This window comes from Zootoca vivipara, chromosome 5 (assembly GCF_965207765.1).
Source record: "Zootoca vivipara chromosome 5, rZooViv2.hap1.1, whole genome shotgun sequence".
Taxonomy (NCBI): Eukaryota; Metazoa; Chordata; class Lepidosauria; order Squamata; family Lacertidae; genus Zootoca; species Zootoca vivipara.
This window is the reverse complement of record NC_142588.1, coordinates 83,464,792-83,489,848: the sequence shown is the minus strand read 5'-3', so window position 1 is coordinate 83,489,848 and position 25,057 is coordinate 83,464,792. Positions and strand designations below refer to the sequence as shown.

General features: G+C 43.1%; 1 protein-coding gene across 4 annotated transcripts in view; it reads right to left on the bottom strand.

Moving 5' to 3' along the window:
* Positions 1 to 25,057, bottom strand: part of ECT2 (epithelial cell transforming 2) — a 50,710-nt gene that overhangs the window by 1,450 nt on the left and 24,203 nt on the right. For 2 of the 4 annotated variants that reach the window (XM_088669862.1, XM_088669861.1), the window contains 13 exons: positions 24,669 to 24,805; positions 23,532 to 23,651; positions 22,593 to 22,661; positions 22,139 to 22,249; positions 20,080 to 20,176; positions 19,481 to 19,562; positions 17,488 to 17,566; positions 15,788 to 15,907; positions 11,563 to 11,701; positions 8,604 to 8,758; positions 5,372 to 5,479; positions 4,042 to 4,188; positions 847 to 1,085 (listed from right to left, as the gene is read on the bottom strand). In XM_088669862.1, coding sequence (XP_088525988.1) covers positions 847 to 1,085; positions 4,042 to 4,188; positions 5,372 to 5,479; positions 8,604 to 8,758; positions 11,563 to 11,701; positions 15,788 to 15,907; positions 17,488 to 17,566; positions 19,481 to 19,562; positions 20,080 to 20,176; positions 22,139 to 22,249; positions 22,593 to 22,661; positions 23,532 to 23,651; positions 24,669 to 24,805 — 1,603 coding nt within the window. The remainder of the gene's footprint in view (positions 1 to 846; positions 1,086 to 4,041; positions 4,189 to 5,371; positions 5,480 to 8,603; positions 8,759 to 11,562; positions 11,702 to 15,787; positions 15,908 to 17,487; positions 17,567 to 19,480; positions 19,563 to 20,079; positions 20,177 to 22,138; positions 22,250 to 22,592; positions 22,662 to 23,531; positions 23,652 to 24,668; positions 24,806 to 25,057) is intronic. The other 2 variants (XM_035133951.3, XM_060274363.2) reach the window with 1 other exon arrangement.

Genomic DNA, 25,057 nt, shown 5'->3' with positions numbered 1-25,057 from the left:
TCAGAAACACTATTGAGAGGTTGTGTGTGTGTTGCATTTCTATTAAGCAGCAGCTTCCCCAACTCAGCCTTTAGACATGTAAGGTTTTCTAATGTAGCCAAGCCTCAAGAGAAATAAAGATGAGGCATTGCTTTCTACTTAAACGTATGCAAGAGCAGTTCTGCCCTCGCTGCATTTTCGTGCCTTCAAAGTGGTGTCTAAAAGAAGGGCAAGAAAGATAGAAAAACCCTCTCGGACTATAATAAGATCGCTATACATTTTACAACTAGATCACAATCACAATTATCCACAATTGCTATACAACTCAAAGCTTTTGTTTTTGTACAGGGCAAGCTTCAAGGTCATTTAAAAATATTGCCAGCTTGCAGCAGGCAAAAGGTATTGTAATTGGTGCAAGAATATATTTTATAGAAGCTCCTAACACCCCCCCCCCAAAAAAATAGTGCCCTGCAGGTCACTTTAGCCAAATGACTTCTTTTAGGATGTCCGGTTATCTTAGTAATTCTGCTACATACCCATTGCAAGAGATTGAAGGAATGGACAGAACTTCCAAATGTCAAAGCTACCTTATTTTTCAAGTAAACAGCCACATAGTTTTGTTTTATTTTAAAAGTATATGTACCTTAAAATGCCAGAAAACATGGAAAGAAACCCAGAGCAAGATCAGTATCAGTGGTGACCAGGCAAACACCATTAATTCGAATGAAGGAATTCAAGCATTTCGGGATAGAAGTGAAAGAGTGCTTAGGAGAGGCCCAGAACCTGAAAAATGTTAAGACAGACTGTAGGCCTTATTTAAGGCCTTTGCCTCCGAGAAGTGCCCAGCAAAGAGGTGGCAGAGCTCACTTTAGGCCATCAGTAGCTTCCTCTCTGGTGGTGCTGATGACTGGGCAAGGGCTGGGCAAGGAACAGGTGTTTAGGTTGTCAGAGCTGGAAGCAACTCTCCCTTCTACACCATGGGAAGCAGCTATCAGAGGCCGAGGCCTAGAGCTCGGGGAGTTCCCATCAACGGAGTTGGAACGCTGCACACTAACAAAGTGCTTAACTGGTCCACTTAAGCTGTACGTAGAAGCGCAGCGAGTAATCTAAAAACATTGTGGGAAGAGGGGAACGGAGAGTTAATCCACACATCGCATTCAGTCCAGATCTCTCACGGTCACTCATTGTGCTTCTCCCCATACCATTTTATTTTAGATTAAGGAAGAGCCTGGCTAAGGTGACACACCAAGGACAACATACTAACTGCTTCCCTTTGAGCCCTTCAGTCCAAGATGCGCTTGAACTAGATTTACCTTTCAGAGATTACGATGCTCTCCATCTGTATGACTAATCCCTCTGTTCTCTATTTCAGTAATTTATACCGTCCAAAACAAAAGTCTGTTTCAACCCAAGGACACTCTACTGCTGGGAAATGCCTGTTGTGTTGTAGAGTGGAGGGGGGGGGCACTAGAGAAGTTCTGGCTCTAAGAAGAGATCTGCAGGTGTATGACACCACCTAGTTTAAGCCTTCAGACCTAGTTTATATATCTAGGTCTGATATATATCCAAATTATAAAGCGCTCACTGTGCTTCAATTTTTTTTTAATGGCACAATATGGCCTAGATTTCATCTTAAGTGGCCACCTCCATGTTTGCTCATTCATCTTCCATGAGAATACTTAGCAGTATGTGGAATAAGTTGCATACTTCATTACAGTCACCATTGCAACAATAGATGCCAATATTACAAGCGAAGAATCTATGAGTGGACCTAAAGCCAATAAAATTGACCACTTTGGCAAAGGTCATCGGCTGAGCACACTGCAGAGACAAGGACTGAACTGGAGATTACTGGGCTTAAAGGTCAGTCTTAATCGGTCTCTATGCTACCCCTGCGATGGGAGTCATTAAATTATTTGGTCAACATTGCCATTTCAGGGATGACACAGGAACTTGTTCAAAACCACCCAGCATATCCACCATGGCTGTATTGAGCCTTATCTCCCAGTTCAGAGACAAGTTCTGCCCAACAAATCGCCTGCACTTTTAGGAAAGAACTAGTTGCTCATCTAACAATAGCCCCCTTTTTTTAACATCTACAGAGCTAACATCTGCTCCCTTTCCTCCATTGGGCAAAAAAAAAAAAACTTTTGGAGTAGAGTCTGCAAAAATTCTATTCAAAGGCTCTCTGCTCCAAGAGGCTCACCCAGAGTACCAACACCACATGCAACTGCTTTCGTAATAACAGTAAAAGTGAGTTGGGAACAGGTAAACTAAGTAGAGACCTGTGACATTTTGTGGGTTTTGATGCAATGGAGCAAAGAAATTTCCTGCTCCCAACAGCTTGAGAGCTATGTATATTCTGGGAACGAGGTCTATCTATCCAGTTTAGGATGGTAGACACTGCTTGGCAGGATGGCAGCACCAAATTGTGTTTTCGAGAGATATTGAGCATTCCCATTTCAAGTGCTGTCACGGTGCAAGGACACCCTCTTAAGGTTATTTCCCTTACGGCCTGATGTAGAAAGGGAAAACTTGGCCGTGTTTGTTGTGGTTAGCTGAACAGTTCATCAGAGGAGCAAGCAGCCCTGCTGTGGAGACAAGGCCAGCCACCCTTCATTAGATTCATTCATCTAGACGCCATCACAAAATATTGAATGCAACTCCTCCAAAGGGACTAACAGTCCAAATGTACATTTATCTATATGATTCAAGAGTGTCATCCCATCCCATGCATTTCATTAATCTTTATAGCTGTAATATTTTTAACTACTCCTTGTTAATTTTCTTTTTTTCTTTCTTCTTTTCTGGGAAGCCCTTTTTTTTGCCAGAAAACATAACCACATTTAATAAGATCCAAATTCCCCCTAAAGGAAGGCCATACAGTGGTACCTTGCAAGACGAAATTAATTCGTTCTATGAGTCGTTTCGTCTTGCGAAAATTTCCTCTTGCGAAGCGTGGTTTCCCATAAGAATGCATTGAAATTTAATTAATGTGTTCCTATGGGCAAAAAAGAAGCGCAAAAAAAGGCGCCGACTCAACCGCCACGGCCAGAAGTCTTTAAGGCTCTGGGGAGGGGGAGGCAGGAGGAGGGCCAGGGGTCTCCTCCCGCCACAGCCTCCGCTCCTTCAGGCACCGCCACTGTTGCCAAGGGCCGCCTGGCAAGCCCCGGTGCTGCTCCTGCCGGATCCCACCGGGGAGGAGCCACAGAGGCCGCCATGACCGCCGAGGAGGGCAAGGCCGAGGCAATGAGTGCCGCGCTGCCAGAGGCAGAAGCGGTGGCCGTGGATGTCACCCCCGGCCGTAACGACGGAGTCCTAAAGGTAGGCGGCGGCTTCCCTTCCCGTCGCGAGGCTGCTTCGTCTTGCGAAACACAACCATAGACGACTTCGTTTTGCGAGTCTTCAAAAAAAATTGCAAAACGCTTTCGTCTTGCGATTTTTTCGTTGCGTGAGGCGTTTGTCTTGCGGGGTACCACTGTAGCTCAGTGTTCAGGAATCTGCTCAGAGTGCAGAAGGTTCTACGTTCAGACCCTGGCATCCCCAGATAGAGCTGGGACAGACCACATTTGAAACCCTGAAGAGCTGCTGCCAGTCAGTGTAGGTTATACTGAGCTAGACGGGCTCAATCACATGACTCAGCATAAGGCAGCTTCCTATGCACCCTGGCCCCCAACTTTTATCAACCAAAAAGGAATTTCCTGTGCTCACATTGTTCTCTCTTTCATGGCTGCAGAACCTCTGAGCACCTTCGTAGCTCAGTTTCTGAAACGTTTTGTTTTCTCAAATGTCTTTAATTGGTCACAAGAGAGCAGGTTTTCTTCTGTAAGATACATTCCTCACTATCTCCTCCAGGCATGCTCACTTCTGGCTGACATTTAGAGTGGATTTCTCTACTACAGTTGAGATCTTTTAATTACATTGACCACACAGGTGTTATGACTTCCGGAGAGAGATTAACAGACATGATTACAATAAGCTTCATTATTGAAATAAGAACAGCCAGCCTCCCCACTCGGGGCTTTTATATTATTCAAGACTTCTCTGGGAAAAGTCACTTACAGCTAGCGATGAAGTACTGGCAAGGCGTCCTCCTAAGTAATTCTCACTAGCTGGGCAGAAAGTCCTTCCTTCGACGCTGCTGTGCGCCATCAATGCTCTCCGGAGCGCTCTCTTTGGCGTCTTGGAGAATGAGAATGCTCGTGTGACCTGCAGAGTTTTAAGAACCACATTAAGTAAAAGACTACAGTGTTACCCTTATTTAAAATACGGGAAAATCCATTCCACGTTTTTCAGTAAGGCATTTTCTGCTGTTCTGCGCTGATACGTTTTGTTGCATTTTGCTTACCACTAGCCAAAGCAGCAAGGATTAAATATATTCAATATATTCGATAAGAATACAACATCCCTGGTGGATCCAGCCAGATTCCCATCTAGTCTAGCATCCTTTCCTCACAGTGGCCATCCAGATGTGTCCAACACATCTGCAGTCCAACAGCACTCACCCCACTTATGATTCCCAGCATCTGGTACTCAAAGAGACATACTGCCTCTGGCAATATAGCCATGGAGGCTAAAAATGCAGCCTTACCCTCCATGAATTTGCCTAATGTTCCTTTAAAGCCGTCCAACCATCTTGTAAGGCCATCCAACCATCTTGTTCCCATTTATGCCTATTCTAGCCTCACACTTCATATCCCTATAGATTTGCTAGTCAAACAACATTATATTACTCCCCCCCCCCCAACAACACGAACCAACAAAGATTCTTAAAGCACCTAAAAGACTAACGCATTTATTATGGTGTAAGCTTCTGTGGACTAGAGCTCACTTCCTCAGATGCAGGATCAACATCTATATTGAGAGGAATGAGGAGGGAGGAATCATACATAGAGAAACAGTCACGCCCTGGATATAGAAAGGTGGGGGGAACTGTAAATAGTGGAATCAAATGCCAATGGAAGTGACATAAAAGGCCACTGTTTTCACTGTCGAAAACAAAAACTAACATGGCCCTGCCCCCTCAAATTTGTCACAATTTGTTTCAACATGAAAAAGTTATGATCTTTTTACTGGTGCTAAGCTCTCAAACTCTGTGCTGAAATAGTAACACGTAAAAGATTGAAAGAAGACAACATACACCAGCTAAAAGCTCCTTACACAACTGAGGGCTACTGGCACAATATACCTCTGGAAACATTTGTCAGTGGTTTACGTTCATTCTCTCCTGATGTGCGGAGCATGTGCAAGTGTCACATTTAGGCTCAAATATTCCAGTGCAATAAAACTTGTCACCGGGAAGGGAACTGAATGGGTTTTGCCCCCAAATGAAAAAGCTTGATGCGAGGAGATAGCTTCAGAATAGCATTTCTTTATTAGTTAAACCTCGTACCTTTTTGGATGTTTTTTTAATTGCCCGGGATGCCCTGCTCAGTGTGCTGTCCACATCCTTCGTGCTTACTTCAATGGAATCCGGATCAGTAGCATAAATGAGATCTTCCTGCAAAAGAAAGAAGGCTTGAGAACTTACTCGATGAGCGTTAAAAAGATTCACATTTCAAAAATCAACAGCAGACTTCAAATTCTCAGACACAGTCCTCAGATTCTCACTACCAAAAGACAAAACTTTCCAGATAGGAGTTGCAAAGCTTCAGAACTCTACTGCTTAGCCAGCAGGTAGGAAAAACAAAGAGCAAAATTAAAGGCTTTACTGCCATCATGTGGGGCATGGAAGTCAGTGTATGAAAAAGCGAAGTCCCTTTAGTCTGGAAAAGGGAAAGTTTGCGATTTCAACTGACAAGGTGGCAACCATTCCAGTCCAGTCTAACCTAGTGATGGGGATCTCTCAGCATTCACAGTTTATTACAGCAGCTAAAATACACACCACTTCCTTTTTCAACGGCAGCACACTTTCAACCATGAAATGTTCCATGTTTTTAAGAGGTCTTACAAGATACAGTGGTACCTTGGTAGTCAAACGGCTTGGCTCCCGAACAAATCGGCTCCCAAACGCTGTAAACCCGGAAGTGAGTGTTCCGGTTTCCAAACGTTTTTCAGAAGCCGAACGTCTGACACAGCTTTCGATTGAGTGCAGGAAGCTCCTTGGTTTTTGAACAGTTTCGGGAGTCAAACGGACTCCCTTAATCTATTAACTTCAAGAACCAAGGTACCACTGTATTTAGCTCTGCCAGGAGAAAGCCTATTCAAAGACCGTTTGTACATTCAAAGGTCTTTTTTTACATTTAGGAGCCAAATCCTAAGTACAGTCAGAAGAATCCGATATAATGAGGCTTTATATACTGTACTTGTACATGGTTTCAGCCTGACAACAACTGTGTTTTTCATACATAGGGCAATGCTGTGCTTTTATCCCCATCCCCAACGTCACATCAGGACAGCTGGGTGTCCTGACCACAGAGAACTCTTACACACGAGCAAGAACTTATGCATTGCTCCTTTTCAGTCAACTCCTTAAAATGCAGTTGTTAAAGGAATCTGGCAGGGCTAAAAGCACAAACCAGTGAATAAGACATTGCCCTACACCAAAGCAGCAGACACAAAAAAAACTATATAAAACAATGTCTTTCGTTGAATAAATTCCCTTGGAACACTTGCAATCCTAAATCAGTTCCACTGAAATACAGAATATTTAGAATTGGGGTGTGTTGTGAGTAATATGGAAAGCAAATGGCACCTTATGATATAGCCCTAGTGCTACATTCTTTTACTTTTCTAAGCATATACATGCACAACTGACATTAGGCAATCCTCTTTCCCTAGAAGAATGAATCAATCAAGTGATCACCAAAAGCCTAATGGTGCACATACAGGATCTGCTGGAAATAAGATAATTGTTTAACACACACACACATTCTGTCTTCTCCCAACAGACATCAAGGCAGTTATCAACAACAAATTAAAATAATGATTGCTTTGCTCAAAGCTATTTGATTAAATTATTTTAATTGTACTTTTTATTTTGCTGTTTTAGAGTTTTTATAAAATAATAGAGATAGTTAACATTCATGGCCCAACAGGCTTCCTGGAAAGGATGACCTACTATGGCATTTAATGTATGCTACCTCATACATATTTATTAGGGGTGATTAATGGCAACAAAATTCACCTTGTATTGGCAGCATCTGAAAGCAACCCAATCTGCTCTGAATCCAAACTGAATAATTGGATTCATTACTTCAGGTTCAAATCTGATCTGTTAGATCCCAAGTTCACACCCACTGACTATATGGGGAATCTAAAAACTGTTGTAGCCTTCAAAAAAAAACCTTCACATAAGTGGGTGAAAATTGTAGGCAAGAAAGCCCCTTCAGAATGCATTAAGCCTGCCAAATTTCAGGCAGCCGTTTTTTGCGGGGACACACCCTTTAAATAAAAAAAAGACCTCTTACGCTTTATTTTCTGCCAGAATTAGCTGCGAATTGCAGGCATGAATGCCCCTTCTGAGAGCATGAAGTCTGCCAAATCTCAGAAAAATAGGTGCACAGGAGCAGACTTTCCCATTTTGTAGTGGGAAAATACATATCATTTTTCTATTTTATTTTTTGTGGGCAATCAAGTTTGAAAGCTGGGAGGCATGATGAAGCTGCCCCTGGGTGGGAAACCAGCAGAAGTGCAGACAAGCAGGTTATTTGTTATGAAAAAGACTAACTGGGAAAGAAGCAGGCTGACACAATAACCTAACTCCGTATGTCCTGCTATCACACAGCCAAAGCTTAGAGAAAGATGACCCACATAGAGAGGTTTATTTACTTCAACATCATTCCCGTCCCCCCCTCCCAATCACTGACTGCAGTGATTCAGAAAAAGAATTCACTGTGATTAAAAGCTCGGCTTGTCTAGCAAAACAAGGGATTCCCGCACCCTACCCCACCCTTACAAAGCTCTGGGCAGCTTGGTTTCGTTTCTCAGAAAAGGAAAAAGGGTTCTGTGCACCTATTTTTCTGAGATTTGGCAGGCTTCATCTTGTGGGTGGGGGGAGAAGAGAAGTCCCAAAGTGAATCAGAAGCTTAGGAGGTCCCTGACCCCCCACCACCACCACCATATGGCTTGTTAACAGCACAACTCAACTTGGAAACGTGAAATCATGGGCCACATCACTTCAATTCACCTCCTTATTTGGAGTATGCACGGAGCTGCTAAACCCCCCTATTTAAGTGCAACAGTGCACTCCAAACACAGATGTGCTGCACCTGTTACGGCAATAACTCCAGACAAGCATACCATGCAAACAAGAGCACTGCTCTTGTTGTTCGTACGGCTTTGATCCTCACTTGGGAGTTAAGTGCCATTTAACTCAAAGGGGTCTTTTCTGAATCCAAACATGTTGAGCTGTGGCTCTGTGGCACCTCCTGCCCCTGAACTGTGCCAGGGGGCTGTTATAGGAACAACTGTTTAATAACTGATGCCTGAGTTTTGATTTTGATTTTCCTCTTCCCTCCCTGCCCCTTTCCCCTCTTGTGCTGCATATTTTTAGCCGCAAGACATGCTACCAGTGGGCCCGTTAGTCCTGGCATAGCCATCTTACATAGAACTCTTAAAGCTCTACACATTTTAAACAGATTCAAGGTACAGCCCCCTCATCAGCTCCGATATCAAGAACTTACAGCATCTGCTTTGCATATCGTGTTGGCTACATGCCGGCACAGCATCTTCAGCCAGTTCTCCTTGGGAGGTTCTTCAGTCGTTATTTGGAAGCTGAACAACAAGTTGCTCTGCTCGGTCGGTGGTCGCACAACTAACGCAAATGCTTTGTGGCACTCTGCAAACAACAGCAACAGATCTGTCAGCAATCTTAGCAACTCGCTATTAGGAGGAGGAGGAAAGTGTGGACAACTGAGTATTGTCCTAGGTCAGCACAAGAACCGAATTTTAGAAGCCTGCATACCAGAGAAGCATGCAGGCCATCTCCGCACAGAACTGACCCTTCATACATTCATCTCAGCAGCGCCTCCCTATTTCAGCCGCCATGTGGGGGGGCTACAGAAGGAGGTCTAAAAACACGTCCTGCACATTTGCGATGGAGAACCAGGGCACAGGACTTCTAATACTTGAGAAAACACCACCACATGTCGGACATTAGGTGGGTCAGTTTTTCCCGCCCATAGAAAACAAGGGGGCAAAGTTCAACCAAGCTCTTTAAGCAGTAGTGAAGCTGCAAGATGCTTTATTTAACCATTACAGGTCTGCCGTGACCAAAACAAGGTACAGCATCTCGGGGGACAGTGAAGTCTACAAAGCCGTGTGAGCAGAATAAAGATCCAGAAGATAAATATCCACAGAATTCAGAAGCAAGAGGCGAGTGGCACTGCCACACCTTCAGTGACAAAGGTCCAAACCTTTCAACCTTACCATATAATCATAGTGTATGGTGCTTTTAAAAGACCTTGTGTTTTGCAGTTATGCCCTGGTTTTTAAGCACTGTTACTGCTCGGGCATGGGAGAATACCTAGTGAAATTATTCCTCCTGGTATTGCTTGTATTCAGGGATTCTTTCTTTTGACAACTCACGTAACATTTTAAATACAAATTGTTCTTAATCTGCCTGAGGACCTTAGAGTGAAAGGAGGGCAAATCAAGGTACAGTGGTACCTCTACTTACGAATTTAATGCGTTCCGAACACACATTTGTAAGTCGAATCCCATAGGAATGCATTGGGAGAAAAAAATTCGTAAGTCGAAGCAACCCTATCTAAAAATCCGTAAGTAGAAAAAATCCTATCTAAACCGCATCCAAGATGGCGGACTGAGCTCCGTTCATAAGTAGAAACATTCGTAAGTAGAGTTATTCGTAAATAGAGGCACCACTGTAATAGAGAAGTTAACAGAACGATAAAGGATGGACATTTAGCTCTTGAAATCCAGAACACGGTAAGTCCCACTGAAATTAATTAATTCGGATTATATAATTGGCTATATTGTTTTTTGTTTTTGAATGTGGAAATATTTGGTTTGATTTGTTATTAATATGTTTTTAAATTGGAAAAAGAATAAAAATTATTCACAAAAAAAGCCATAGGATTTTGTGCATAACTTTCCACCGCCTATGAACTAAAGTCGCCTCCCCACCTTATTTCCCTCTCCTTCAATCACAGCCAGGTCATGAAGGTTTGGCTTGGAGTGCAAGAGCAAGTGCCTGGCCCAAGGTCACCCACCAGCCTTCATGGCCCAACAGGGACTTGAACCAAGTTCTTCCTCTCAGTAGGTCAATACAGTGGCACCTCTACTTACAAATTTAATGCGTTCCGAACGCACATTCGTAAGTCGAAAAAAATTGTAAGTTGAATCCCATAGGATTGCATTGGGAGAAAAAATTTGTAAGTAGAAAAAAATCCTATCTAAACCGCATGCAAGATGGCGAATAGAGCTCCGTTCGTAAGTAGAAACATTCGTAAGTAGAGGTACCACTGTACTCTCTACCAGGTGTGGGGAACTTTTGGCACTCCAAATGTTAAAGACTACAGCTCCCATGAGCCTCAGCAAGCAATATCAATCGGCAGGGATGACAGGAGCAGAAGTTCAGGAGAAAGGAGAGCCACTGATTTCCCATACCTGCTCTATACCATGCTGGCTTTTCTACATGCAATCGCCAAGCTAAGTTAAAATGATCCTGGGAATGCTCTTAAACCCACTTTGCAACCCTGGTTTAAAACAGCATTGTTGAGATGACGACAACAAGGCTCATTCTTATCCAGGATGGCAACTGCTAAGGTTTCATGTCAAACCCAGGCAGAGTGGGTATTTGCAGATAGGGAAAGTATACATAACCCTTAGCTTCCTCCTTAACTTCAGTTAGCTTTAAGTTTGTAACAAGCAGGTCTGCACAGAGGCTGACCTTGATGCAGAACACTATTTCTGAAGTTACAGGAAGAGAATCTTTCCAGCACCCTAGAATGATGCTCTGCCACACATCATTGCAGAGTCTGCAGATGCAGGATATTAAGATTACAGTGCTATCTACAGAAGGAAGTCGCACTGATTTCAGTGAAACATGCAGCCATATAAATGATAGTCTAGAGCAGTGTTTCTCAACCAGTGTGCCTCCAGATGTTTTGGGACTACAACTCCCATCATTCCTGACCACTGGTCTTGCTAGCTAGGGATGATGGGAGTTGTAGTCCCAAAACATCTGGAGGCACACTGGTTGAGAAACACTGGTCTAGAGAAAGTTACACAAGCCTGCTGAAGGATCTTAAGACAGAACTGTGGGTTTAACTCCTGTTTAAGTTTCAAGTGCCAGTCGTATCAATCTTTGCTCTTAAAAGGTTAATACGCCCACATAAAAAGCTTTATTTTTAGACAAAGCTTTCTGCCAAGGCACATGGAAACACTCGTTGAAGGGCTGTGAGCTCTGAAAGCCTTGAGTGATTTTCTCCAACTCCTGACATTTGACTGTCTTCTCTCACTGCTCCTTTTAATGGTTACTTCCAGCTCCCTGGCCCCCAGGTGAAACCTCTTTGGAAGGTATCTTGTTATTTAGCTGTGCCAAAACATATCAGCGTTTGAAGTCCGTCACTCTGCATTATTAGTCCTCAAAAATCCACATTCCATTGCCAATGTTCATACCTTCTGTCTCTCGGATGTCTAGTACTTTCTTGATCTGAGACAGAGGCATAAGGATTATGTGCTTGAGACAGGCTGGTGGCCTGGTATGGCCATGAGGACTCTTGAAACCACCCATGACTTTGTGCCGCTTCCTTGCAATCTGTTAAAAAAAAGAGAAGAAAAGAAGCATGAAAAGAACCAGCTCCTATATCCCCAGAAACATTTAGACTGAAAGTTCGGTGACAGCTTCTGAAAATCCTAAACAATTGCAACATACAGATTCATGTTTCTATTGCAAAATGCTAAGTTCACTATTTTTTCCTAAAAGGCAGTCAGTTTTTATGTTCCCTTGAAAAACCACATGCTGAATTCTACATTCTACTTGTAAAATGCTCCAGAATTGCATATGGATAGTAAAGGCGCATTGTACCAGGCACTTGTAAAAAAAGGGTACTCGCTTCCACCCACAAGTAGATACATTTTGAATTAAGTCCCCTCAATTGTGAAAGGACCTTGCAAGCAAGTATATATGCTACACTATTGCACCGTATGCTGTAAACCACCCAGAGTGGCTGGGGAAACCCTGCCAGATGGGTGGAATATAATAGTACAGTAATACCCCGGGTTACGAACGCGATCCGTTCCGGATCGCAGTTCGTAACTCGAATAGTTCGTAACCCGAACGCGATGGTCGCCGCCATTTTGCGCATGCGCAGATCGCGCGATCGCGCCGCTTCTGCGCACGCACGGCGAAAACACTTCCGGGTTTGCGCAGTTCGTAACCCGAACTGTTCGCAAACCGAGGTAGTCGTAACCCGAGGTACGACTGTAATAATAATAAAACTACTACGGTTTAATGTGAACAAGTTTATAGACAACAAATGAGGAGAGAGCCCAACTGAAACAACTTTTTTTGCAGCAATTCCTTCATCCAGGGAGGGAGTCTTAATAAGAACAGATCATCAGCCTAAAATACAAAAGAACTGGGAGCAAGCAGAAGGCAACAACACAAGCAAGCCAAGCAGCTCAAAGAACGTAGACCAGCTTCCAAATTAAGAGCAGCATCATTACATTAGCACATCTAGGCATGCCAAATATAGATCCAAAACCTGGAGAACTTTAAGGACTGCCTCTGTATGTCATATGTCTTCATAGGAGGCCCCATTGTTGCATCTCACACGGCTGGAGAATATGAAATCCTTGGCATTCCTGATATAGGCAGCCTGCTGCAAAACTTCCTATCCTGAGACTATGTCTAGCTCTTCCACTTTAAGTCCTACTCATACTGTCTAGATGATGGGTGTCTAAACCCCAGATTTGGGTCCACCAATTTTGGCAATGGGGGGGGGAGAGTAGACAAAGCACTGAGGTGGGTAGAGAGATTTAAAGCTCTCCATCAGAGTACTGGGTTGGGATGCAAAATACCCACAACTCAATCAACAGAGCAACCATTTCATGAATGGGGCAACGGTGACAGCTCCCCACCTCCCAGCTGATCTGCACAGCTGTGTGCTGTATGTGCATACACAATCAGTATGGGGTAGCTACACCCACTAGAGCCATGCAGCCCCCAGAAAGCTGGCCAAAGGTGAATGTGGCTCTCCAGCACCCCAAAAAAAGGTTAATCATCCCCAATATAGACACATACATCTCAGTTGGACACAGTGTGTACCTGGGATCTGCTTGCTGATTTGCTAAACTTGTTGCTGCTTTATGTTTTTGAGATTTTATTGATATTGCCTTTTACTATAGTTAGCTTCCGTGAAGCTCCTTCTTAAAAAGCAGAAAAGGGCAAGACTAAAATATTTTTCAATGATAGCATACGGGCTAGACAGGGATTGATTGACTGATTTTGTCTGACACAAAGTAAAAGCAGATTTAGAAAACTGGATTATGCAACCAAACAACACATTATTCACAGCCCGGCTACCATCTTGACAACTACAGCTCCATGGGCCACTGTTGAAGTCTTTAAAGCCCTAAACGGCCTCGGCCCAGTATACCTGAAGGAGCATCTCCACCCCCATCATTCAGCCCGAACACTGAGGTCCGGCGCCAAGGGCCTTCTGGCAGTTCCCTCACTGCAAGGTTGCAGGGAACCAGGCAGAGGGCCTTCTCGGTAGTGGCTCCCGCCCTGTGAACCTCCCTCCCATCAGATGTCAAAGGAATGAACAACTATCTGACATTTAGAAGACATCTGAAGGCAGCCCTGTTTAGGGAAGATTTTTATTGACTGATGTTTTAATGTATTTTTAATCTCCTGTTGGAGATTTAATGTATTTTTAATCTCCTGTTGGAAGCCGCCCAGAGTGGCTGGGGAAACCCAGCCAGATGGGCGGGGTATAAGTATTCTATTATTATTATTATTATTATTATTATTATTATTATTATTATTATTATTCTTAAAAACCACTGGTCAAGGGCGAGGTTCAAGCTAACTTGTGGCTATTGAAGGCAGATTTTTAAGCAGAGTTCCACATCCCTGGTGTTGCAAATTGTACAGACTACAATGAAATGTGTGCTTTATGGCCTCCCCCATGCTATAGACTCAAGCCTCTGAAACTTGATTAGTTTCTTTTCCCCTAGCTCAGTATCTTTCCAACAGCAATTACAGGTTATACTGCTTGTGTGGACACTTTACGCACACATTTTGTATAGCTTAAGCAGAAGCAAAACAGACTTACCTGGCACAGACATGTTATTTATTCACATTAAATATAAATAAGCCCCACGAGAACTTTGTGCGCTGCTGAGCCACTGTCTTGAGAACTTGAAACAAATGCCAGGATTCTAAGTGGCGCCAAGAGACCAACCGATTTTGATGAGCTACCACTAGAGTAACCAAGATGCATCAATCCCAAAGATGTGAAAAGCAATCTTCTTTTGCTTGCATCGCATCAGGTGGACATTAGGGATGGGAAGACAGGACGGCAAAAAGGACGGCAAAAAGAAGGCTGCGGGGGAAGATTTAAAGCAGCTCTCTTTTTCAGGTTAATAAGTACTCAGTTACAGAAATGAGAACACTGGTTTAATCAAAATACGGAGGTGCAAGAAGCCAACACTTGACAAAAGCATCAGCCAACTAGACTGGAGGAAACGATGAACCCAGCAATAGTTTCCTCAGTTGACACAGACTGTAATCTTATGTACGCTTACCTGGGAGTAAAGCCCCTTTGAACACAGTGGGTTGTTATTTCTATGTAAATATGCCCAGGATCATGCTGAGTTTTGTAAATAAGATGTAGGAAGTGCTGCTCCTACATGCAACAGCCCAATAAAACTGCCTTGGTTGTAATACTGCAATTTTAAAGAGCTCTGGATTAACTATGAGGGGAGAGACAGCCAGACGAGGTTGTAGTCATGGAATCAAAAAATGGTAGTTAGAAGGGACCATACAGGTTGTGTAGTCCAACGCTCTGCAATGCAGGAATTTTTTTACCTAAGGTGGTGTTTGGACCCATGACCCTGAGATTAAGAGTCTCATGCTCTACCGAGTTATTCCAGAGCAGCTACTACCACCACAAGTAAATGTACACATGGCAATCAACTGATCAGCAACCTCCCCCTGCCCAAATCTTTGATCTAAAAACTGGGGGAGGCTTGTTAACAACTTTCCACCTCCAGCATCTGCCAGCAGAACCCAAAATTGCAAGAGATGTCAACCTTCCCTCCACCAGATGCTCCTTAAAAAAGAAAAAGGGTTGACCAAGTAGAGATTCAGGAGCAGGGCGTCAATGTCATGACTCAAGATGCAAGTTTATTCAACTTGCCTAATTTATACAGGTTACAGAATTCAGCCTCTTGCGGAAGAATTTTCTAAGGCACAACTCTGCTCGTAAGTCAATAACCCATACAATGCCAGTGTACTACATTTCTGGGAGAATTCGTGTAGGGGGAAGAATTACTCAAAGGTCTCTCTGCTTGCTTCTCAGTGGCAGCATCTCTCCTGCAGCAAATATTTCACTACTAATAGTAAGACATGGCAGCAGAAAGTTGCTCTGTCTTCTCCACTAATCCCTGTATCGAGCCACCAACCATTAAGTCCGCAGAAATAAAGTGTTCCTTGTTGACAGTTTGTGCAGCAGTTCTTACCAACTGACTGAGTGGCACATATAGCGTAAAGCTTTCTGTCAAGACTATGTTCCAGTCGTCCTTCGTAGGTTGCAAGTATTTGGATTACTATTTATTCCTCTGGGTTGCAAGTCATTCCAGAATGTCAGAGCCAAATGAATATCTATAGACTTACCTCCAGGCAGTCGTTAAAAAGGAACAGGGTGACCTGCTCCCCTCTGTCACAGAGGTCGTCACCAAGCGCAACTGTTTCCAGCCGCTGAATTAGACTTCGGTGAGATGACAAGAGATTGGCCTGTGGGGTATAGGAGAAACTCATTTAAAAAATAGAACAGAATAGTTCAGGAAGGTGCTTTGTCACCAAGAAATAAAATTAAACAGAGCAGACTTTTAACCTAAAAGATCTGTATAACATTCAAAAACCTGCTGGACAGTAATATTTATGCTATTCCGCAGATTAGATTTCACAGCAGGTAACATTGCCTTACTGAACCCTTTCAGAAGCTCATACAGGAGTCCTCTCATTGTCCAACAACAGAATACTTATCCAGTACATCAGCTTATTGTTTCTGTAACCTAGGGGTAGGCAACCTAAGGCCCGTGGGCCACAAGTGGCCCACGGGGGTTGTTTAACCAACCCACGAGCTGCCCCCGAACCAAGCCACCTGCTCGACGAGTCCCTGCGTGCAGCGCTAAACTGGCGCAGCGCAGTGCGGGGACTCGCTTCTGCGGTGCTGGAAATTGCATCTGAGCAGACACAGACGCCGGAAATTGCTGGCGCGCGCACTCACGTGCATACGCAATCTGGCCCACGGAGGGATCTCCGCTGGAGTGAACTGGCCCAGGCAAGATAAACCTTGCCGAACCCTACACATTTTTTTCTACAGCATTATTAGGGTCAATAGACGCTTTCAAAAACTCTATCTGGAAATAAAGTTAATGATCAATTTCAAAATTACTCCAGTTCAGCATGCAAAAATTAGTTGTTAATGATATCACATTCCAAAAACATGGAACACATTCCTAACCTATTGGGGTATGTTAGGTTCCACAGCGTTAACTCATTGGGCGATATGGAAGCCTTGGAAGAAGAAAGGAGACAAGAAAGCAAAACAAAATGCATAGGAGATGTACTGAACTCATAATGGAAGGAATCCAAAGTACCCTGATAACCTAATGGGGTTGGAGAGCTCAACAGAATATTGCAACCAAGAAATCCATGTTAGAAGTTTGCACTATGAAAACTATAGTTCCTGTACCAATATAAAGCCAGCCTGAAGCAGAGTTAACCTCCTAGGGTAAAACTTACTCCTAGGGTCCAATAAAGTCTTGCAGTGGTTTTTGATTAGATACGGGAATCTGCTAGTAGTTACAAAAACAGGGAAAATATTCTAGTCCTCTTGAAGTGGCAGAACCAAAAAGGGTGGAATTTATGGTACAACCAAAATTCCAATTAATTTTCTCTACCCTATTTTAAGAACTTGCCGAGCATATAATCCAGTTCAATTAGGGGTTGGGCAGCTTCATTCTCCCGTTCATCTCAATAAAAACCCTGAACATGTAGCAAGTTAAACATACATTTTTTTAAAAAAACCGAAGTGCAGAGAGATGAAACAGCACAGGATAGCTGACCTCACAATTGTTGAGAAGCGCGTAGAGTATGAAGCGGCTCAGGTTTGCTAGAGAAAAGCTGAACCAATATTTCAAACAGGAGCTGGGGCCCACAGCAACCCCACTGGCCCGGGAGTGTTAGTGGGAAGACTCTCCAATTAAAATTTATTCTTCCCCTCCTCCTCCCCCTAACAAAGGGTCATATCTGGCTAACAAAAGGACTCCACCCCACACATCATCAGGCTCAGCTGCACCATAACTCACCGGGCAGCCATCTACTTCATAGACAACATCAAAAATCTGCCTTTGGGCTTCCGTTTTCCTTTTATCTTCATTAATATGCCTGGGGAAAAGAGCAGAAAAAGACTTTTCAGTTGAAGAGGGTTTAGGTCCAATGCAGACAGGGCATCCAGGTATCTGCTTCCTTGCACGTGAAGGTCAGATCCACTACTTTAAGTTATTGACATAAGCTTTTGCTCAGCGACTATTATGGGTGGGGAGTGTGAGTGTGCACACACAATCACACACACACACACCCCAAACATGTGTCTATGCACACATCTATAGCTGAACAGCCCCTTCATCTGCAGAACGGCCACTTCGTTAAGTCGGCTACCCAGAAACCAAGACTACCACAGGAGAATTAAGCTATCTATATGCATACCAACACCATGCTAAAATACAAAGCTACACACAAACAGAAAACCACCTTTTATGGATAGGGAATAGATAATGTAACAAAAGGGAAAATGTGGTATTTGTAGAAAATAGCAGAATATATTGATGAGGTTAATAAATCAGAAATGAAAGTCGAGGGAAGTCAAAAGGGGGGAGGGAGAAATGTTTATGTAAGCTGTATGCTATATTTGTAAAGACAGAAAAGAAAATTACTTTAAAAAAATAAAAAAATAAAAGAAACACCACCTTTTATGAGAGTTCCGTTTTTAAATTCTGCCCACATTAATTTCCCGCACAGACTTGGGAAATGTGAAAAGACTGCGACGAGCAGCCGTGTCAGCAGTTGAAGACTAAGGAGAAGTGTTTTCCACTTGAGGAAGGCCCAAAGGGGACCGGGGTTCATCCAAACAGATTTGCTGAATTTTCCTCCCTTAAAGCGCTGCAAAGCTACGTACTAGGCAGCGGCTACAATGCTGACCCTTCACACCGACAGCAGTCATGGGAGTCTCCTGCAGCACAAGCAATTCCTACAGAATTCCTATCATTGTCATTTGAATTTTCACTGGCTTCGGGAGTAAGGGAAAGGATTCATAATATATCCCATCACCTTAAGGAAAAGCTTTTGTAACAAGAAAAAGCACCAATCCTTTTCCACAAAAAGGTTCTGAAAAGCAGCAGGTAACTTATCTTTGAAGTAAGACACCTCTCATTACAAAATGATGTATCAAATGGATAGCAGTGCCAAAGCAGGGCCTCCCAGTTTCGAGGAGAATTAAACGCTCGTAACTTTTTTCCATTGAGTACAATTCGATGTGTGGCTTTTGAGATGGAACCCACAGTTCAGCTGGGAACCTAGCTACCTCATCACAACAGCAGCATTACCACGGCTTTGTTTTCTCTTTTTTCTTTTCTTTTTTGGCAACTGGAAATACAGGCCGGCGATATACCACAGGATAAACCATACCATTGTTATTTATTTCCTAGCATCATAGAATAGTAGAATTGGAAGGTCCAACCCCCTGCAATGCAGGAATTTCATTTGCTGATAGCTCCCCATGAGGCATGCCAAATGAATTTACAATATAAGAGAATAGACCAGTTACATATACAGTGGTACCTTAGTTTTTGAGCGTCTTGGAAACCAAACGTTTCGGCTTTCAAAAGCCGAAAACCCAGAAGTAAGTGATTCCGTTTTCGAACATGCCTCAGAGGTTGAACAGCTTCCACTGCGTTTTTCTCCATTGAAATTGCAGGCTGCCTCTACAAGACCCTTTGCGCCTCAGTTTTCGAATATTTCAGAAGCCGAACAGTCTTCCGGAACGGATTACGTTCGAAAACTGAGGTACCACTGTACTGAATTAGTCAATACAATTACATTTATAAATACAACTTTTAAAAACTATATATAATGCATGCTGCCTATTGAACAGACAAGTATGGTAGGTAGGGGGAGAGAGAGAGATGTAGAATACTTGTCTGCTCAATAGGCAGTATGTCTTACTGTCTTACTGCCAAGCTAGTCTACCATACTAATATCAGAACCAGATAATATCTCCTAGTAACTAGTATCACCACTTACGTCATCACTTCCTTTAGCGACTCAATGGCTCTCTCTAGAGTTGCCTTGTCAGGATTGTCTTCTGCCGTATGTTTCTTAATGTCTACAACAGGGAAGTGCAAAAAGTGCAACTTTTTAAAATAATGCTCACCTAGAAACACTCTCAAACACTCTCAAACAGCTGAGACACACCTATTTCAAGGCCTAATGTAAATTATGCAGGTTAGGCCAGTATGACTATACTTAACAGTAGGTGGCAAACGGATTTAAGAACTGCATATGTTTTAGTGATAGATAATTTACAGAGGTTTTTTTTGGGGGGGGGGGGAGTTGTCAGTCACTGCCCAATTGCATTCCATTATTCCTCTTAATTGAAAGCCTGTTTAAAGATCTCCGTAGTGTTATAGCCTTAAACAAATCGATTTGAAAATTTAAAACACAATGATGCTCAAGTATCCACCATCCCTAGAGCAGCTCTGGTCATGTACATTTTCAGAAAAGGGCATGGAGTCAGATGAAGCCCGTTTCAGTTACAGCTCTCCCAATTCAAAGCAACTAAACTAAGGCATCAGCTCACTTCCTCTACAAAAACAAGCAATGCAAAACTAGCCCTCACTTACCATTTAGAAGAAGGGCAACACTAGGCAGCCTCTGAACAGGTCGGATGAGGAGTTCTGCCAAACTCTGTCGACCACACTCTGGTTTAGCTTGATTTATCTATTGAGAGCAAAGTACCGACTCAATCCTTGCCATTGCTAAGTGTGAAATTCTTATTTTCTTTGCGTGAGGGGTAGATGCCCACTGTCTTTAAAGAGGCAGTAGTGCAACCGTTCCTCAGTAAACCTGCACCAGACTCAGAGGTTTGCAACAACTACCACCCAGTCACAAAACATCCCCTTTCTAAGGAAGGTGTAGTGGCCAGGTGCTCTTGGAAAAAATGCATTATCTGTAGAGGTTTTCAACCTTTTTGAGTCCACCAACTACATTCTTTCTGCGGCTCCCCTGTGGGGAAATGCTCTGAGTCTCCAAAGCCCAACTATGTCACCCCTTGCCTGCAGAGCCAGCAGCCCCTCACCCCTTGTTGAACACCTTCCCTTGTGGACTGTTCCTTCAGTCCTCTCTTGATTGCTTGGGAGTCCTCCAAGCAGCCACCGTCGCCATCGCTGGTCTCTGAGCTGCCCCACCCCCACCCTCCTCACATTGCCCCTGACCAATGACAGGGATAGAGGGAATGTGATTCTGTTGCTTCTCTTTGATCTCTCAGCAGCACTCAGTATCATTGACCATATTGGCTGGATCGACTAAATGGGTTGGCAGTAGGAAATACGGCAATTCTACAGGGGTGTTTTCAGAAATGTCACTAAGAAACTCAGCCTTATACCAATTATTCTGTGATGTTCTGCAGGTTTCCATCTTGCTCCCAAGACTACTGAATATCTATATGAATCCACTGGGAACTGTATGGAGTGTTATGGACTGACATGCCCTCAGTATGCTGATGACACCCAACTCTACTTTCTCTGTATATCCAAGTCAGAAAGGAAGGTGCAAGCCCTGGTTCTTAGACAAGTGGTGAGCTGGATGAGGGCCAAGTTGAAGCTCCATCTTAACAAGGTTTTCTACACTGGATGGAGCTGCCCTCCCTCCAAAACAAACAGATGTGCAATCTGATGGTGCTCTTAGATCTATAATTGGCTGGAGGCACCAGTCAGATGGGCAGGGTACAAATCATAAATAAATAAGGGGAGGCCCTGCTCACTGTGATGCATTTGGACCAAGCTCACTATGTGGCAATGCCGGGGGAGGGGGGGGGCTCTCCATATGGAATTCCCTGTCTCCCTGCCCAGGCCAGAATACAGCTGGTGCAAACTCTGACTTCATTCATCTCGGCAATAGCTTGAGAGGAAACTTGAATCTGTTTGATTTCTATCTTGTGGACTGTTTGTTAGTGCTACTATTACTCGCTTACTTTGTTTTGATAAAATGTAGTAGCACATATATGAGGGACCTAGGTGGCGCTGTGGTTAAACCACTGAGCCTAGGGCTTGCTGATCAGAAGGTTGGCGGTTCGAATCCCTGTGATGGGGTGAGCTCCCGTTGCTTGGTCCCAGCTCCTGCCAACCTAGCAGTTCGAAAGCACATCAAAATGCAAGTAGATAAATAGGAACTGCTACAGCGGGAAGGTAAACGGCGTTTCCATGTGCTGCTCTGGTTTGCCAGAAGCGGCTTTGTCGTGCTGGCCACATGACCTGGAAGCTATACGCCGGCTCCCTCGGCCAATAATGCGAGATGAGCGCACAACCCCAGAGTCGGTCACGACTGGACCTAATGGTCAGGGGTCCCTTTACCTTTACCTTTTAGTAGCACATATGTGACTTTTTAGGCAACCTGTTTTGGGATTACCTTGGCAATGAAGATCAGGTAAGCAATATTTTAAATGCTTCAGCAAGTAGGAGTGAAAAGCCCCTGCCAATCTACTGGTAAGATCCTAATCCACCTTCGGTCTACACCTGTTCTAGAGGCATTGAAGTCAGACGCTGCTAACTTATTACACAGAAGTCAAAAACATACTCCAAGTCAATACACAAATGAAATCCCTTACACACACACACACACACATACATATATACATATATACACAGAGGGGGGAGCAAGGAAAAGGGGGGGGGAGGTAATTACCTTCAGGAAAGCGTGAAACCTTGGCTTCTGTTTTTCGCACTTAGTAATCATTTCCTTGCTCATTTCAAAGAAGTTCACAAAAGGAGGGTATGTTTTCAGTAAGTCTTTTGACTGAAAAAATGCAGAACTTTCGTTTACAACAAGCATAAAGCTGAAGTGGGAAAAGGTCATTTTTAAAATTGGTCCTTTACAGTAACCAGCTTAAATATACCATCATGCCCTGAAATATTTTCAGTCACCACTAAACCACTAAAGAGGCACTCCACAGCAGTCTTCCCCAACATCCCTGAGATCTACAGGTGTGGGGCAGTATATAAATGCAACAGTACAAGTATGCAATGCAAAACTTTGCTCGGTGTTACTAAGGCTTCCCCCAATTCCTCCAAGACCAGGAGGTTCCTCCACGTGTGCTATGCGAGCACTAATGGTATTGCAGTTAGTGTTGAAGACTTACATATTTGAGTATGACATCACCAATGCTTTTGCTTTCAGTCCAGTTTATCATAAGGTCTTCAAGGTCCTCCTAGAACATAAATGACATATTGCCTATTTTAAAAAATGCTTACAATTTGTAAGATGGAAAGTTATATTAGCATTCTGAACTTGTGCATTTTTTCTGCTCCCAAATAGGCTATAATTTAAAGATACGTAATGAAGGTGCTTACCGTGTTTCTCCAAAAATAAGACACTGTCTTATATTTATTTTTCCTCAAAAAAAAAAAAAACCACGATGGCTTATTTTCAGGGGATATCTTATTTTTTTTATTAAGGTTAAACTGCCTATCACTATGGCTTATTTTCGGAGAAACGCGGTATATACACTGAGTGTAGATAAGCAACTTCATTACATATATTGGTATGCACACGAAAGCTCATACCAATGACAAACTTAGTTGCTCTCTAAGGTGCTGCTGGAAGGAATTTTTTCATTACATATATTTAGGCACCAGGCAAAAACATTTCTCTTCAACAAGGCATTCAGCAGATTAACATTCTATGGGTTTTTTAAGTACCGGTATGTGGGGGTGCTATTGGTTTGTTTTTATTATGTATTTTTAATTCTCATTTTGTGTCTTTCTGTTGTTAAGGGTAGTATACAAATTCAATTAATGATAACAATAACAATTTGATACCACATTTGGAAGCAAGGGGAAATATAAGCACCCTTATTTTTTGGTATTATGCCTGATGTGAGTCAGTTTCAGGGAATCTATTCATGAACTATTGAGCTGAAGAGTGTAGAACAAATGCTAAACTTGCAACTTCAAATTCCGTTTTCTGTCCTTAGTTGTTCCAAATGTTAATGTTTTCCCAGGGCGGCACAAGCAAGTTAAAACTCAGGAGTAAAGCAACACAGATGAAAGATCTGCATTGTACAAGTCTTGAAGACAACCTTTATCTTGGTGTGTACATCAAGGATGTCAGGGATACTGCCAAATATGGTTTTAATTTCCTCTGGTGCAAGGATGGGCCCTCCAAGTTGTCCTTCCTTTTCCAAGGGGACTTGAAAGACCTGGAAAAAAATGAAAACAGCAAATACATTTAATACCACAGAGTCATCTTAATTGGAAGGCTGCACTCAAGGCAGATTCATGCTCTTTGCAGGAGATAACAATTTCCCTAAAGCCACCTATTGGCAATTATGTGCTGGGCCAGGTTTACCGTGCCAAGATGCTGCTGCCTAGTAGTCAGTCCCCTTACACCCCTGCCCTAAACAATAAAAATGAAGGCTTTCCTAATACCCATATAAATTGATGTTGGCTCAGCTCTGTCTGCATTACCAACCCACAAGTGACACAGTTAGAGCAGTGGTTCTCAAAGGATGTGGCACACCACAGAGGTGTGACAGGAGAGGACGGCAAGGGTGCCAGTAAGATTCAAGGACAATCAAAGAAACATTTAAACATTTCAGTATAGTATAGTATTTTTAAAACATTCTTATTTTAGAAAATACGGATCAGTATCTTTTTCTAAATGAAAGGAAGAGCATCGGTGATACCGAGGACAACCTAGCTGCGATCCAGAAACGCTGTTCGAACAGAGTGCTGGAGAAGTCGCATTTATAATTATATTTTGGAAATGATTCGTGTTCTAATACAGCAGCATTGTTTCAGACTTTCTGGAGCACCTGCTGCTGAAGCAGTGGTGAAGATGAGCAAGCATGAAACGAGTCATCTGGATGGGAGAACTGAAGGATCCCCATGTTAAAAAAAAAAAAGCCTATTTAAACCTCAGTCATGTGTGCATGGTAGACAACTGCCAAGAAACACAGGCCAGCCATAGCTTCCTGGCACATGACTGCCTCCACATCACATATTTTGCAGACACACCTCTCCTTACCTGGCATGAGACACACACAGCATACAGACAACACGGTTGCCGTGTAAGGTTCCCATCAGCCCGCAGAGGGCTGTTACTGCAATACTAGTCGTAACAGAGGCCCCTTGTAATGGATCTTTTTGGAAAGTGCTATTGATTTGTAGCAAGTTTTCATCAGGTAACGGGGTGCAGGGGGGACCTATTGACTCGCCTGGATTATGGTTGTCAGGATATCAACATAGTTGCTCTCCGTCTGATACAGCTCCTTCGCAACCTGCCATCTCGCAGACTGCTTTGGCAGAAATGGAGTCGAGTTTTTGGATGGCTTTGCACATGATTTTGGAGTTTCTGTAAAGGATGGAGACACAAGATGTAAAAAGGATTTATTTGGGTTTTTATTTGTGGGGTTTTTGTTTTGTTCTGTTTTACAGGCAGGGAAACTACAATGGATTCTTAACAGGTGATCTCTTTAAGACAACTGTTTCCATTAGATGTGTTAATCCATTTTAAATATGAAGATTTGAATGCTATTCCGCTTTTTAAAGTCGCACAAAATAAAAACCTGCTTGAACAGGAAAAGCCCTAAGTGGGTTCTACTTT